This window comes from Pan troglodytes, chromosome 18 (genome assembly GCF_028858775.2).
Source record: "Pan troglodytes isolate AG18354 chromosome 18, NHGRI_mPanTro3-v2.0_pri, whole genome shotgun sequence".
NCBI classification, from domain to species: Eukaryota; Metazoa; Chordata; class Mammalia; order Primates; family Hominidae; genus Pan; species Pan troglodytes.
Window position 1 is genome coordinate 18461910 of NC_072416.2, and position 15641 is coordinate 18477550.

General features: G+C 47.5%; 1 protein-coding gene across 29 annotated transcripts in view; it reads left to right on the forward strand.

Moving 5' to 3' along the window:
* Positions 1 to 15641, forward strand: part of ABCC1 (ATP binding cassette subfamily C member 1) — a 187263-nt gene that overhangs the window by 43094 nt on the left and 128528 nt on the right. For 25 of the 29 annotated variants that reach the window (XM_063796774.1, XM_054668955.2, XM_016929507.4 and 22 more), the window contains exons 2-3: positions 10851 to 11027; positions 12804 to 12929. In XM_063796774.1, the coding sequence (XP_063652844.1) occupies positions 11001 to 11027; positions 12804 to 12929 (153 nt within the window). In that variant the 5' untranslated portion in view covers positions 10851 to 11000. The remainder of the gene's footprint in view (positions 1 to 10850; positions 11028 to 12803; positions 12930 to 15641) is intronic. The other 4 variants (XM_016929510.4, XM_063796765.1, XM_063796771.1 and 1 more) reach the window with 1 other exon arrangement.

The following is a 15641-nucleotide window of genomic DNA, read 5'->3' on the forward strand; positions in this document are numbered from 1 at the left end:
GGACGGGGTCCCCAACTCCTTGAGTGTCAGGGCTGAGGGCATGGAGACACAACTTGATCAAGCTGGTGAAGTGTCCAGCAAGAAGAAGCCTCTGTTGGAGGGAGCCAGGAGCTGGGGAGGACATGCGCTTTCTCTTTTTTTTTTTTTTTTGAGACGGAGTCTCGCTCTATCGCCCAGGCTGGAGTGCAGTGGTGCAATCTCGGCTCACTGCAACCTCTGCCTCCTGGGTTCAAGCGATTCTCCTGCCTCAGCCTCTCACGTAGCTGGGACTCAGGCCTGTGCCACCACGCCTGGTGAATTTTTTTTGTATTTTTAGTAGAGACGGGGTTTCACCATGTTAGCCAGGATGGTCTTGATCTCCTGACCTCGTGATCCACCTGCCTTGGCCTCCGAAAGTGCTAGGATTATAGGCGTGAGCCACCGTGCCCAGCCGACTTGCACTTTCTCTGTAAAGATTTCTGTGGGCCAGGTTCCCCAAAGGGCAGGGCCTGGGCCAGTACAGTGACGGTGACCGTGTTCAGGACTCATCTCTTGTGGGTGAATTGTGTGTCTGGAGAGTTGGGTCCTTCTGATTCTGCTCAGAGCGTGGTGGGCCTGGCTGGATTTCCCTAGATTAGGAAGCAGCCTTGGGTAGCTGTGATTCTTTGAGTTGGGAACAGCAAGTGGCCTGCAGACTGCCAGGGAATCGTCCCTTCCTTGAGCCTTTAGGTATTGCCCATTATTCACCGTTTTCCCCAGAAGCCTCCAGTAGTGAGAGTTGCACTTCTTACCTCTTGGAGTTGTTAAAGTAAAGAAGGACACATTAGGGTCCCTGCCAGTAAGGAACACCCAGGAGGCCTCGATACTACTTCTTTTTTTTTTTTTTTTTCTGAGACAGAGTCTCGCTCTGTCATCCAGGCTGGAGGACAATGACCTGATCTCTGCTCACTGCAACCTCCACCTCCTGGGTTCAAGTGATTCTTGTACCTCAGCTGCCCGACTAGCTGGGATTACAGGCATTTGCCACCTGGCCGGCTAATGTTTTTGTATTTTTTTTTTAGTAGAGATGGGGTTTCACTATGTTGGCCAGGCTGGTCTTGAACTCCTGGCCTCAAGTGATCTGCCCTCCTCAGCCTCCCAAAGTGCTGGGATTTCAGGTGTTACCCACTGCGCCCAGCCCCGATACTTTGTTTCTTTGAGACAGTCTCTTACTCTGTCACCCAGGCTGGAGTGCAGTGGGACGATCAAAGCTCACTGCAGCCTCAAGCCCCTAGGCTCCAAAGATCCTCCCACTTCAGCCTTCTGAGTAGGTGGGACTACAGGTCTGCACTACCACACCTGGATAATTTTTAAATTTTTTTTGTGAAGACAGGGTCTTTGTTGCCCAGGCTTTTCTTGAACTCCTGAGCTCAAGCAATCCTCCCGCCTCAGCCTCCCAAAGTGCTGGGTTTACAGGCGTGAGCCACTGTGCCCGGTCCTCAGATGATCTTAGCTTTGTGACCTATGCTGTTGGCCGCTGTAGGGGCTGTGATGGAGGTGATGTGGGGGTGGATGGCAGGGGTGACCCGTGTTGGCTGCTTTCTGTAACAGTCATAGTTCATGGTCAGAGTCAGATTTCCTCTCGTCATGCCTTCCTTCCCTTCCTTCCGCTCCCTCCCACAGCCGCCCTTTGGGTCTGGGCTGGCCATCTGGCTCTGAGCAGGAAGCTAGCGTGTGCTCTTCAATTTGCTTTCTGCAGGGGAAACACCTTCCTTTGCTCAGCGTTTCCTGACCTCTCCTTCCCTGGAGTTCCGGTGTCCTTAAATGCTCTCTAGTTTCTTCTGTAGCTTACTTTCTTGCTTGAAAGGACAACTTTTCTTTGTCCTTTAAACTTCTTATCTCTGGGCAATACAGTAGTGGTGGCAGTGGTGATTATTATCAACTATTAGTATCTGCTACTACGGTTTATTGTCTCTAGACTGTATCAGCACCTGTCACACATTGTCCCATTGAATCCTCTCCAGAACTCTTCCAAATGATGTGTTTTCCTGACTTCTAAAAAAATTAAATTTTTATTTTTTTTGAGATGGAGTCTCGCTCTGTCTCCCAGACTGGAGTGCAGTGCTGCGATCTCGGCTCACTGCAAGCTCTGCCTTCCGGGTTCATGCCATTCTCCTGCCTCAACCTCCCAAGTAGCTGGGACTACAGGTGCCCGCCACCACACCCGGCTAATTTGTTTTTTAATATTTTTAGTAGAGACAGGGTTTCACCGTGTTAGCCAGGATGGTCTCCATCTCCTAACCTCATGATTCTCCCACCTTGGCCTCCCGAAGTGCTGGGATTACAGGCGTGAGCCACTGTGCCCAGCCAAAAAATTTTTTTTAAAGAAATGGGGTCTCGCTGGGTGCGATGGCTCACGCCTGTAGTCCTAGCACTTTGGGAGGCTGAGGTGGGTGGATCACCTGAGGTTGGGAGTTCCAGGACAGCCTGACCAACATGGAGAAACCCCATCTCTACTAAGAATACAAGATTAGCCAGGCGTGGTGGCAGGCGCCTATAGCCCCAGCTACTCGGGAAGCTGAGGCAGGAGAATCGTTTGAACCCGGGAGGCAGAGGTTGCGGTGAGCTGAAATCTCTCCATTGCACTCCAGCCTGGGTAACAAGAGTGAAACTCCGTCTCAAAAGAAAAAAAAAAATAGAAAAAGAAAAAAAAAGAAATGGGGTCTCACTGTGTTGCCCAGGCTGGTCTAGAATTCCTGGGCTCCAGCTGTCCTCCCATTTCGGTCTCCCAAGTTGCTGGGATTAAATGTGTGAGCCTCTGTGCCCGGCCTCTTTCTTTCTTTCTTTCTCTCTCTCTTTCTTTCTTTCTTTCTTTCTTTCAGCCTGAGTCTCACTTTGTCGCCAGGCTGGAGTGCAGTGGCACGATCTGGGCTCACTGCAACCTCCGCTTCCCAGGTTCAAGTGATTCTTCTGCCTCAGCCTCCCGAGTAGCTGGGACTACAGGTGCATGCCACCATGCCTGGCTAATTTTTGTATTTTTACTACAGACGGAGTTTTACCATATTAGCCAGGATGGTCTTGAACTCCTGATCTCATGATCTGCCCGCCTCGGTCTCCCAAAGTATTGGGATTACAGGTGTGAGCCACCGCTCCTGGCCTTCCTTTTTTTTGAAGCAGGTTCTCACTCTGTTGCCCAGGTTGGAGTGCAATGGTGTGATTATGTCTCACTGCAGTGTCTACCTTCCAAGGCTCAGGTGATCTCCTGCTTCAGCCCACTGAGTAGCTGGGATTATAGGCGAGTTCACCATGCCTGGCTAATTTTTGTGTTTTTAGTAGAGACGGGTTTCGCCATGTTGTACAGGCTGGTTTTGAACTCTTGGGCTCAAGCGATCCACCCGTGTTGGCCTCCCAAAGTGCCGGGATTACAGGCGTGAGCCACCGTGTCCAGCTTTTCTGACTCTTTTTACTTATCGGGAGACTGAAGCTTGGAGAAATTAAGTGACTTGCCCAAGTTCACATGGGGTTAAGGCCTGAATTTGAATCTACATCTGCTCAATTAGGAAGTGAGTGGTCATAGCTAGTCTCTACCTGGATGGATTGTTGTTTAATTGTTAAATTTTTTCAAAATAATTTTAAATTATTTTATTAAAAAAGAGGGTATCGCCGGGCGCGGTGGCTCACGCCTGTAATCCCAGCACTTTGGGAGGCCGAGGCGGGCGGATCACGAGGTCAGGAGATCGAGACCATCCTGGCTAACACGGTGAAACCCTGTCTCTACTAAAAATACAAAAAATTAGCCGGGCGTGGTAGCGGGCGCCTGTAGTCCCAGCTACTCGGGAGGCTGAGGCAGGAGAATGGTATGAACCCGGGAGGCGGAGCTTGCAGTGAGCCGAGATCGCGCCACTGCACTCCAGCCTGGGCGACAGAGCGAGACTCCGTCTCAAAAAAAAAAAAAAAAAAGAGGGTATCATTATGTTTCCCAGGCTGGTCTTGAACTCCTGGGCTCAAGTGATCCTCCTGCCTTGGCCTCCCAAAATGCTGAGGTTACAAGTGCAAACTACTGTGCCTAGCCAGATTATTACTTAACAACCAAAACAACAGTAACAAAACCAAAACAAAGGAGGAAATTGACGGTGGACAAGTAAGAAGATCATTGCAAAGGTTGAGGGCAGGTGGTTTGGGGAGTGTGGAGGAAGCTTTTTAAATGAGGTACCTGAGTTGGATTTTGAAGGATGAATAGGAGTTTGTTAGGACAGAAAGACATTAGAGAGAGAGGATCTAGCAAGAGGTGACTGAAGAAACCATTTATTTGACCAGCAGTTGGGGAATGCCTTGAAGGCAGGAACCACAGCCTTTCAGAATCTCCAGTGCCTGCAACAGTGTCTAGAACATTATCTGACAACAAGCTTGGTAAATACTTCTTTAAGTAAATGCCTGAGTAAGGCACATTTGGGGAACAGGGCGGAAGAAATTGTAGGAGAAGTAGATGGAACTTGAATGTAGAAGGAAGGCCTCATGGATCACTGCAAGGGTTGGTTATTTTTTTTATTTTTTATGTTTTGAGATGGAGTCTCGCTTTGTCGCCCAGGCTGGAGTGCAGTGGCGCGATCTCGGCTCACTGGTAAGCTCTGCCTCCCGGGTGCACGCCATTCTCCTGCCTCAGCCTCTCCAAGTAGCTGGGACTACAGGCGCCCACCACCACGCCCGGCTAATTTTTTGTATTTTTAGTAGAGACGGGGTTTCACTGTGGTCTCGATCTGCTGACCTCGTGATCCACCCGCCTCGGCCTCCCAAAGTGCTGGGATTACAAGCGTGAGCCACCGCGCCCAGCCAGGGTTGGTTCTTAAAAGCCAATAGGGAGCCATGGGAAGTTGTTTCCCAGCAGAAGAGAGAAGGCCGTTAGATCTGCCCTATTTATTAATGCAAATATCTAAGTCTATGAATCTTCCTCTGAGCAGGAAAACGTGATTGCTTTTAAATCCATATGGAAAGACCCTCAGTTTTACTCATGATAAAGAGAAAAGGAACTTAAACTACAGAGAGATATTTTTCACTTCAGATTGGCAGAGGTCGGAAACTTGTTATCTGCTGTGCTTTGTGAAGTAATTGTCTTTGTACCTTATCAGCTGGAGTATGAATTGATGTTCCCTATTTGGAGGGCAGTGTCTGTCTAAATGTTACTGTAGGCACCCTTTGACCTGGCAGGTTCCTTTTTTGAAAGTTTATATATATGTGAGACAGAGTCTCATTATGTTGCCCAGGGTGGTTTCAAACTCCTGGGCTCATGGGATCCTCCCACCTGGGCCTCCCAAAATGCTGGAGTTACAGATGGGAGCCACCACACCTGGCAGAGAAAGTGATCTTATCAACACTCTTGCTAGAGTGTGAAATAAGGCTCCTACCAAGCTGTTTATTCAATGCTGCATTGTTTGTAAGAGCAACACCAATGCCAAGTCCCCAGGAGACCGATGGAAGTCAAGTTCATCCCTACAATAGAATACAAAGCAGCCGTAACAAAGAGTGAGGAAACTGTTTATGTATACGGCGGGATGATCTTTAAAATCTGTGATTAAGAGAAAAAAGCAAAGTACAGAACATTATGTAATGTATTCTTCCTTCCATTTGATAACAGAAGATATATATTTACTTTATTTTTGTATAAAATATTTTCTGAAAGAAGACATAAGCAACCCATGATCATTGCCTCTAGAGAGAGGAACTGAGGGGAGGGCCACAGGGAATGGAATGAGAAGACTTGTCCCTTTTACCTCTTTGTTCAAAAGAAATATCAAGAATAAAACACATCTATGTTACTGATAAAGATAGTTTCCAAAGGCTGTGTGCAGTGGTTCACACCTGTGATCCCAGCACTTTGCGTGGCCAAGGCGAGTGGATCACTTGAGCTCAGGACTTTGAGACCAGCCTGAGCAACATGGCAAAACCCCATTTCTACTAAAAATACAAAATTAGCTGGGCATGGTGGTGTGTGCCTGTGGTCCTAGCTGCTCAGGAGGCTGAGGTGGGAGGATTGCTGGAGCCTGAGAGGTTGAGGCTGCAGTGAGCTATGATTGCACCACTGCATTCCAGCCTGGGCAACAGAGTGAGACCTTGTCTCAAAAAAAAAAAAAAAAAAAAGTTCAGTTTTTAATATTAGCTAAGTAAAAAAAGCAAGGTATAGAATGGAGTATCGTAGTGCCTTTTGCGGCAACAAAATAGGTCGTATTTGGAATATATCTGGAAGAATGTAAGATGTTAGCAATGGTAGCTTGCCTGTAGGGTAGGAATGGGGGGCTGTTAATTTGGGGAGAAAGACATATTTTTCACCGTATACCTTTTTGAGTAATTTGAAAGAGTTTTAGCACACAAATATATTACCTATTAAAAATAATTACAAAGAGAGGGAGACATGGGTGGATGCATGGATGGATAGTTGGTTGGGTAGATGGATACATAGACAGGTGGATGGATTGGTTGGTGGATGGATGGATGAACTGTTGGGTGGGTAGATGGATTGATGGGTGAATGAATTGGTAGGTGGGTAGGGTGGATGGATGAATTGGTAGGTGGGTAGGGTGGATGGATGAATTGGTGGATGGGTAGGTGGATGGATGAATGAACTGGTGGGTTGGTGGATGGGTGGATGAATTGGTAGGTGGGTGGATGGATGGATTGATGGGTGAATGAATTGGTAGGTGGGTAGGGCAGATGGGTGAATTGGTAGATGGGTAGGTGGATGTATAAATGAATTGGTGGGTGGGTGGATGGATGGATGAACTGGTGGGTGGGTGGATGGATGGATGGGTGAATGAATTGGTAGGTGGGTAGGGTGGATGGGTGAATTGGTGAATGGGTAGGTGGATGGATGAATGAATTGGTGGGTGGGTGGATGGGTGGATGAATTGGTAGGTGGGTAGCTGAATGGATGAATTGGTGTTGGGGGGTGGATGGATGAATTGGTGAGTGGGTAGGTGGGTGGATGGATGCATTGGTGGGTGGGTGGATGGATGAATTGGTGGATGGGTGGATGGATGGATGGATGGATGGGTTCATGGTTGGGTGATAAATATATCCATGGGTATACATATGGATGTGTACATAGATAATTCTGTGGCTATGATGGGGAGGACTGGCTGTGGTGGGGAACACTGACTGTGGTGGGGAGCACTGGCTGTAGCGGGGACGACTCAGTAGGACAAGGAGAGGCTGGAGGCAGTGAAGACTTAGGAAGCAATTGCAATAGTCCTGGCAAGGAATAATTTGGGGCTAGGATCAGGTCAATTAAATGTTTAACATTGGAACTATGTCTCTTGTATACATAACTGCATATGTCAAGTCTTGGTATCGTTTTCTTTCTAGCAGGGCGCACATTCCTTTGGAATGAGCTTTTACTGGCAATGCTCAGAAGCTGTTCTGTATATAATGACCACCAACAGTTTAATCCTTTTTTCAGCCATCACCTCAGGAATTAACAGTAGTATGAAATCAATTAAAATAATCAGTCTTTGAGATGTCATGCCTTCTCCACGATCAACTTCTTCTTTACAAGGCTGTGTTCCAAATACGCCAGGCCAAAAAGACGTGAACTTTGTCCTTTTTAGGGTTTGTGTCTTGGTGTTTCCTAGCTAAATCTCTTTGTATGTGTTGGCCTTGTAAGGTTTACTTTTTTTTTTTTTTTTGACATGGAGACTGTGTTGCCCAGGCTGGAGTACAGTGGTGCAGTCTCAGCTCACTGCAACCTTTGCCTCCCGGTTTCAGGTGATTCTCCTGCCTGAGCCTCCCTACTAGCTGGGATTACAGATGTGCACTACCCTGCCCGGCTAATTTTTATGTTTTTAGTAAAATATAAAAATTATGTTTTTATGGGGGGGGTCTTGCCATGTTGGCCGGGCTTGTCTCAGACTCCTGACTGCCTGCCTAGGCCTCCCAAAGTGCTGGGATTACAGGCATGAGCCACCGCGCCCAACCTAATAACTAGATCTCTTTAATTATTGGAACATGTATATTTTGATCAGACTGACACTTTTTTTTAAAGTGAAGTGATCTTATTTCCCTCATTTCTCATTTTTAACTTTTTTTTTTTTTTTTGATATGGCTTTAAAGCTGTGTGGAGCTGTAAGGGTCTGGGTTCCTTGACATTCCATGGGGGTCTCAGGTGATCGTGGGAGGGCTGTTGGAATCAGAGCTATTTGGAGGGTGCATAGGCCGGTAGGATAGGAAGGCTGTGGGAGAAGTGGGCTTTTTGGGGACCGCAGCCAAATGGACAGCTGGGCCTAATCTAAAGACTGGCCCCTCCCAGCTCCTACCGATGGTCATGTAACAGGAATGGGGCCCAGCACCACCAGATTTTCTGATTTTTTTTTTTTGAGACACAGTCTTGTTCTGTTGCCAGGCTGGAGTGCAGTGGCATGATATTGGCTCACTGCAACCTCTGCCTCCCAGGTTCAAGTGATTCCCCTGCCTCAGCCTCCCAAGTAGCTGAGACTACAGGCATGCGCCACCATGCCTGGCTAGTTTTTTGTACTTTAGTAGAGATGAGGTTTTACCATGTTGGCCAGGATGGTCTTGATCTCCTGACCTCGTGATCCTCCTGCCTCGGCCTCCCAAAGTGCTGGGATGACAGGCGTGAACCACTGCGCCCAGAAGATTTTCTGATTTTTAATGTTATGCCAGAGACCGGGCGTGGTGGCTCACGCCTGTAATTCCAACACTTTGGGAGACTGAGGTTGGCAGATCACCTGAGGTTTAGGACTTCGAGACTAGACTGGCCAATATGGCAAAACCTTGTCTCTACTAAAAATTCAAAAAAATTAGCCAAGCGGGGTGACCGCAGTCCCAGCTACTTAGGAGGTTGAGGCAGGAGAATCACTTGAACCCGGGAAGCAGAGATTGCAGTGAGCCGAGATCGCTTGAACCCGAGAAGCAGAGATTGCAGTGAGCTGAGATCATGCCACTGCATTCCAGTCTGGGTGACAAAGAAAGACTCTGTCAAGAAAAATAAATAAATAAAAATAAAAAGCCGGAAATCAAATTTTAAATGTTGGGATCTAATCTAATTTTTTTAAAAACAAAAAGTATGCCTAAAACAACGGCAATAACAACAAGCCATCTATGGGCCAAACTGTGGGTGGGGAAACCTATTTTGTACTTCTTATTTTATCCGATTGAATTGTGGTGGAGATAGGAAATTGAGACCCCAAAAAGGGTAGTAAGTTTTCCCAAAGTTGTTTAGTCAGTTGCCAGATTATGGCTTGAATTAAATTTAAATTCTTCAGCTGGGCATGGTGGTGCACACCTGTAGTATAGCTGCTTGGGAGGCAGAGGTGGGAGAACTGCTTGAGCCCAAAAGTTCAAGGCACAGGAAGCTGTGATCTTACCACCACACTTCAGCCTGGGCAACAGAGCAAGACCTCATTTCAAAAAAAGAAAAAAAAAAAAAGAAAAATTTAAATTCTTCATTTACAGAACAGCTGATGGTGGAGGTTTATTCTTGGGCAGGTACCTCTGATCTATTTATGTATGTATCTGTGAATTTGTCTATTTGGCATGGCTCTTTAACAAAATACAGGCTTTTTTTTTAAGTAAAAGTAGTTGAAACAAAATTTGTTTCCAAGGCTGGACAGCTCAGTGGCAAAATGCAGACTTGAACAACATTGCCTGAGTTTGAATTCAGCTCCAGAGCTTACCAGCTGTGTGATACTGGACACAGTATTTAATCCTTCTGTGCCTGAGTTTCACATCTGAAAAAGGAGATGATAAAAATAATTACAGAATGAAAGGAGATAATACACATGAGGTACTTAGAATAAAGCCTGGCACACAGAACTGCAGTTTGGTTATCCGTGGTGGTGGTGGTGATGGTGATGGCGGCGGCGGCGGTGGTGGTGGTGGTGGTGATGGTGGTGGTGGTGGTGGTGGTGGTGGTGGTGGCGGCGGCGGCGGTAGCGGCGGTGATGGTGGCGATGGTGATGATGATGGTGGTGATGGTGATGGCGGTGATGGTGTCGGCAGTGATATTGGTGGTGGTGATGGTCATAGCGGGGAAGGTGATGATGATGAATGAAGATGGTTAGAAAGTCCTCAGTTCACAAGGTCAGAGTGATCCAGATGACACAGGGCTCTTCGGTTATAAGAGAATATCCTTCAAGGTTCCTTTAAATGGCTCTCTCCATCTTTCATACTACAGTGGGACTTGCCACAGGTTCTGGGGACTGTTAATGTGAGATGAGATGCTACATACCTTTTTGTTGTTGGTGGGTTTTTTTGTGTGTATGCACTGTTGTGTGTGTGTGTGTGTGTGTGTGTGTGTGTGTGTGTGTGTGAGAGAGATAGGGTCTTGCTCTGTTGCCCAGGGTGTAGTACAGTGGCATGATCTCAGCTCGTTGCAACTTCCGCCTTCCAGGCTCAGGCAGTCCTCCCACTTCAGCCTCCTGAGTGGCTGGGAATACAGGCACGCTCCATGCTCAGCCACTTTTTGTGTTTTTCATAGAGGCAGCATCTCACTATCTTGCCTAGGCTGGTCTCGAACTCCCGGCCTAAAGTGGTCTGCCCACTTGGCCTCCCAAAGTGCTGGGATTACAGGCATGAACCACTGCACCTGACCTGTATGCTCCTGTTAAGAGAGCTTTATTTTTATTTATTTATTTCGAGACAGGGTCTCTGTTGTTCAGGTGGGAGTGCAGAAGACACCACGTACCTTTATCCCTTGTTCCTCATTTCTTAGTCTTTCTGGCTACTGATCTTTTGAGTTTGCGTGTTCATCCTGAGAGGTCCTTGGATATATAGGAGCCTTGTCTGTTTCTTCAAACCCCGTGGCAGCTGGTTTCATGCTCCAGGCGAGCTCCTGTCCTCTGGGGTGTGTCCTGCTGACCCCTCGCCTGTGTTTGTGTTCGCAGGACTGGAATGTCACGTGGAATACCAGCAACCCCGACTTCACCAAGTGCTTTCAGAACACGGTCCTCGTGTGGGTGCCTTGTTTTTACCTCTGGGCCTGTTTCCCCTTCTACTTCCTCTATCTCTCCCGACATGACCGAGGCTACATTCAGATGACACCTCTCAACAAAACCAAAACTGTAAGTCACTGGGGGGTTTCGCTGTGGGGGGTGGGAAGGTGCACCTGGACGGGGAGTGGTGGTTGGTGATAACTGACATTTCTCTTCTACTTAGTTGACCCTAAGTTCCTTCTTCTAGAAGGCAGAAGAATAATGTGGGAGGTGAAAACTGGAGCTCTGGAGACAAACATGGGTACAAATCTTTGCTCTGCTGCTTAGTATTTGGCCTCGAGCAAATTTAACCTCCCCAAGCCTCAGTTTCCCTGTTTATGCAATAGGAATGATAGGCTTGTTCTCAAGGCATTCCTGGGAGATTATCAGCTCTTCCCCTCTTACTGAGGCGATCTCCTTTTTATTTAATTAAATATATTTATATAGATTTTTTCTGGCCAATTTTTAATTTATTTTTTGTAGAGAGGGGGGACTTGCTGTGTTGCCCAGGCTGGTCTTGAACACCTGGCCTCAAGCAGTCCTCCTGCCTTGGTCTCCCAAAGTACTGGGATGCTCAGTGTGAACCACCACGCCTGGCCCCTAATTTTTTTTTTAAGTTGGCTTTTATTTTGAAATAATTTAAAGCTACAGGAAAATTGCAATAATGGGCCAGGCGTGGTGGCTCACGCCTGTAATCCCAGCACTTTGGGAGGCCAAGGTGGGCAGGTCAGGAGTTTGAGACCAGCCTGACCAACATGGTGAACCCTGTCTCTACTAAAAATACAAAAATGAGCTGGGTGTGGTGGCATGTGCCTGTAATCTTAGCAACTTGGGAGGCTGAGGTGGGAGGATCCCTTGAACCCAGGAGGCAGAGGTTGCAGCGAACTGAGATAGTGCCACTGCACTCTAGCCTGTGCAACAGAGCGAGACTCCTTCTCAAAAAAAAAAAAAAAAAAAAAAAAGTTGCGATAATGATACCAGGAACTGCTGCCTGATTTTCTCTATCCATCACTCATAGTCACTGTTTCCTGTTTTTTTTTTTTTTTTTTTTTTTGTTTTGACACAAGGTCTTGCTCTTTTGCCCAGGCTGGAGTGCAATGGTATGATCACAGTATACTGCAACCTTGAACTCCTGGCTCAAGCCATCCTCCTGCCTCAGCTTTTTGAGTAGCTGGTGGCTGGGACTGCAGGCATACACCACCATGCCTGGCTAATTTAAAACAATTTTTTGTAGAGACAGGGTCTCGCCTTGTTGCCCAGGCTGTTGTCAAACTCCTGGCTTCCAGTGATCCTCCTGCCTCGGCCTCCCAAAGTGCTGGTATTACAGGCATGAATCTGGCCTGTATTCACTGATTTTTTAATCTTTTGCTACATTTGTTTTATCATGAGCTTTTGTTCTCTCTCTCTGTATGCATGCTATAATTTATTTTTTCTGAATCATTTGAGAATGGATGCACCTTGAAACGTATCCCACCGGTAGAGGACCCTCAGTAAATACTGGTTGAATGAATGGTTGTCGTGGAGGGCTTTCTTGTGCAGTGCGCCGGAGTTGCAGCTAGAGATGAGCTGTGAGCTGAGCTCTTGAGTGTTCAGGCACCGGGGAGCATGGTGACCAGACAAAGAGTCCTGTTGGAGGTAGTGGGGCGTAGCAGGCTGATTACAGACCATCACGTGCCGGCCTGGATGCCAGCTCACCCTACCGAGGACTTGTCCTTATTCCAGTGGATATGTGCCATGTCCTAGGACTGTGGCTGATCATTTGAAGGCTGGCTGGTTCCCCTATCCCTGGGGCTGAGCTGTTTGTGCAGGCTCTGGGGGAGGTTCCAGGGCTGTCTGTTGTAGGATATGTATGTGCTTCTCTTCCAGGCCTTGGGATTTTTGCTGTGGATCGTCTGCTGGGCAGACCTCTTCTACTCTTTCTGGGAAAGAAGTCGGGGCATATTCCTGGCCCCAGTGTTTCTGGTCAGCCCAACTCTCTTGGGCATCACCATGGTAAGTAGGAGCTGGCTGTGACCCCTGGGCCATCTGCTGGGCTCAGTGGAGACCAAAAGTAATAACTCATAAGACTAGAATCATACTTTTTTAAGGCAATGATCAGCTGGAGCTGGGATATAAATTAAATGTAGCCTTTTTTTTTTTTTTTTTTTTTTTTTTTAAGAGATGAGATCTCGCTTTCATCCAGGCTGGAGTGCTGTGGTACCATCATAGTTCACTGCAGCCTCAAACTTCTGGCCTCAAGCAATCCTCCTACCTCAGACTTCTGAGTAGTTGGGACTACAGGTGTGTGTCACCACGCCCAGCTTATTTTTGGCTAATTTTAAAATTTTCTGTAGAAATGGGATCTCACTGTGTTGTCTAGGCTGGTCTTAGACTCCTGGCCTCAAGTGATCCTTCCAGAGCACTGGCATTATAAGCATGAGCCACTGTTCCCAGCCCCAGCTGCAGTCTTTGGATGGGGCATGTGTTGTCCAGTTTGCCACAGTCCCCACCATGCCCTATTGTCTTCCCTGCCACTGATTCTGAGTGGCAGATGCCCCCTTTTGTTGCGTTTGCCACACTTTGCTCTTGCATTGGCTACTTTGGTCACTTACATACTAACTGCCTGGGGTCTAATTGCCTTGAGTTTTCACTATCTGGCATAGGGGGTGGGTTGCTAAGCTAAATAGGCAACTGCTCTGTCCCGGGGGATACACAACTTAGTGAGTGACAGAGACAAGGAAACAACTTTATTAATTACAGCTGATGTGTATTGAGCACTTACTATGTATGTACCTGGCAGTATTCTTGGTGTTTCACATGTCTTGAAATTCATTGAATTTTCACAACAACCCTGTGAGATGGGTCCTGCTTTGTTCCCATCTTACAGGTGAGGAAACAAGGCACAGAGAGGTTAAGTGTCCTGCTCAAGATCACACCACTAATGTGCAGCTGAGTCGGGTGGGACCCCAGATGCCATGTTTTTAGCCCCTGCAACCTGCAGCTTCTGAGCCCTGATCAGAGAGTTCTCGGAGAGTGTAGCCCTTGAGTATTGTAAAAAGAGGAGGGAGGCTGGGCATCGTGGCTCATGCCTGTAATCCCAGCACTTTGGGAGGCTGAGGCGGGAGAATCACTTGAGGTCAGGAATTTGAGACCAGTATAGCCAACATGGCAAAACCCTGTCTCTACTAAAAATAAAAAAATTAGCCGGCGTGGTGGCACACGCTTGTAGTCCTAGCTACTCAAGAGGCTGAAGCAGGAGAATTGCTTGAACCCGGGAAGTGGAGGCTGCAGTAAGCCGAGATCACACCACTGTGCTCCAGTCTGGGGGACAGAGCGAGACCTCATCTCAAAAAAGAAAAAAAAAAAAAAAAAAAAAAAAAGGAGAGAACAAGTTTAAGGTAGGACATTCTGAGCAGGGTGAGCAGTGTGTCCAGGGAGGGGTGGAAGGTTAAGGGGAGTATGCAGGCAGGGAGGACAAGGTGTTCGGTGAAGGAACACGGTGTGAAGGTTGGGGGGATAGAGTGGATGTGACAGAGGGGTCAGGAAAGACAATGCGGAGCCAGGTTGCCAAGGACCATGAATCTTTATTTTTCTAAATTAATTTTTCATTTTTTAAATTTTAGAGTCAGAGTCATACTCTGTTTCCCAGGCTGGACTTCACTGGCGTGAGATCACAGCTTACTGCAGGCTTGAACTCCTGGGCTCAAATGATCCTTCTGCCTTAGCCTCCCAAGTAGCTGGGAGTGTAGACATGCACCAACATGCCCATCTAAATTTATTTTTTATTTATTTATTTTTTTATTTCTCCCCCCGAGATGGAGTTTCGCTTTGTTGCCCAGGCTGAAATGTAATGGCGTGATCTTGAGTTGCCGCAACCTCCACCTCCTGGATTCAAGCGATTCTCCTGCCTCAGCCTCCCGAGAAGCTGGGATTACAGGCATGCGCCACCACGCCCAGCTGATTTTGTATTTTTAGTAGATATGGGATTTCACCATGTTGGCCAGGCTGGTCTCGAACTCCGGACCTCAGGTGATCCACCCACCTAGGCCCCCCAAAGTGCTGGGATTACAGGCATGAGCCACCACCCCCGGCCAGTTTGTTACTTTTGTAGAGACAGGGTCTCCCTATGTTGCCCAAGCTGGCCTCAAACTCCTTGTCTCAAGTGATCCTCCTGCCTGGGCCTCCTAAAGTGCTAGGATTATAGGTGTGAGCTACCATGCCCTGCCCAGACCATGATTCTATATAGCACACATATGTGCTGTCCACTCTCTGCCAAGACCTGTCCTAATCCCTTTATTTATTAACCCTTTTACGTTGTAAATAAGATAAGCAAACTGTGGTACAGAGAGGAGAAGGACTGGCCCAAGGTCACCTGGTCAGTAAGTGGTAGGGCCAGCTTCCAGTCTAGGCCCCAGCGTGTAGCCTGGCACCTGCTTTACGCCTGGCTCTCCTGCTGGGTTTGATTCCCCTTTGTGTCCTCAGAGCCTGGCCCTGTGCCTGGCATGCAGTAAGCGTTCCATAAATGCATGGAGGGAATGAGAGAGTAAAGGGCTTTGCTTTGTCCTGAATTCGGGTCTTGGGCTCTGCGTTCTGGCAGTGGGGTATTAGAGTGGATTTTTTTTTTTTTTTTTTTTTCAGTTTCACTATAATAGAGACAGGGTCTTTCCATGTTGCCCAGGCTAGTCTTAAACTCCCGAGCCCAAGTGATCCCCCTGCCTTGGCCTC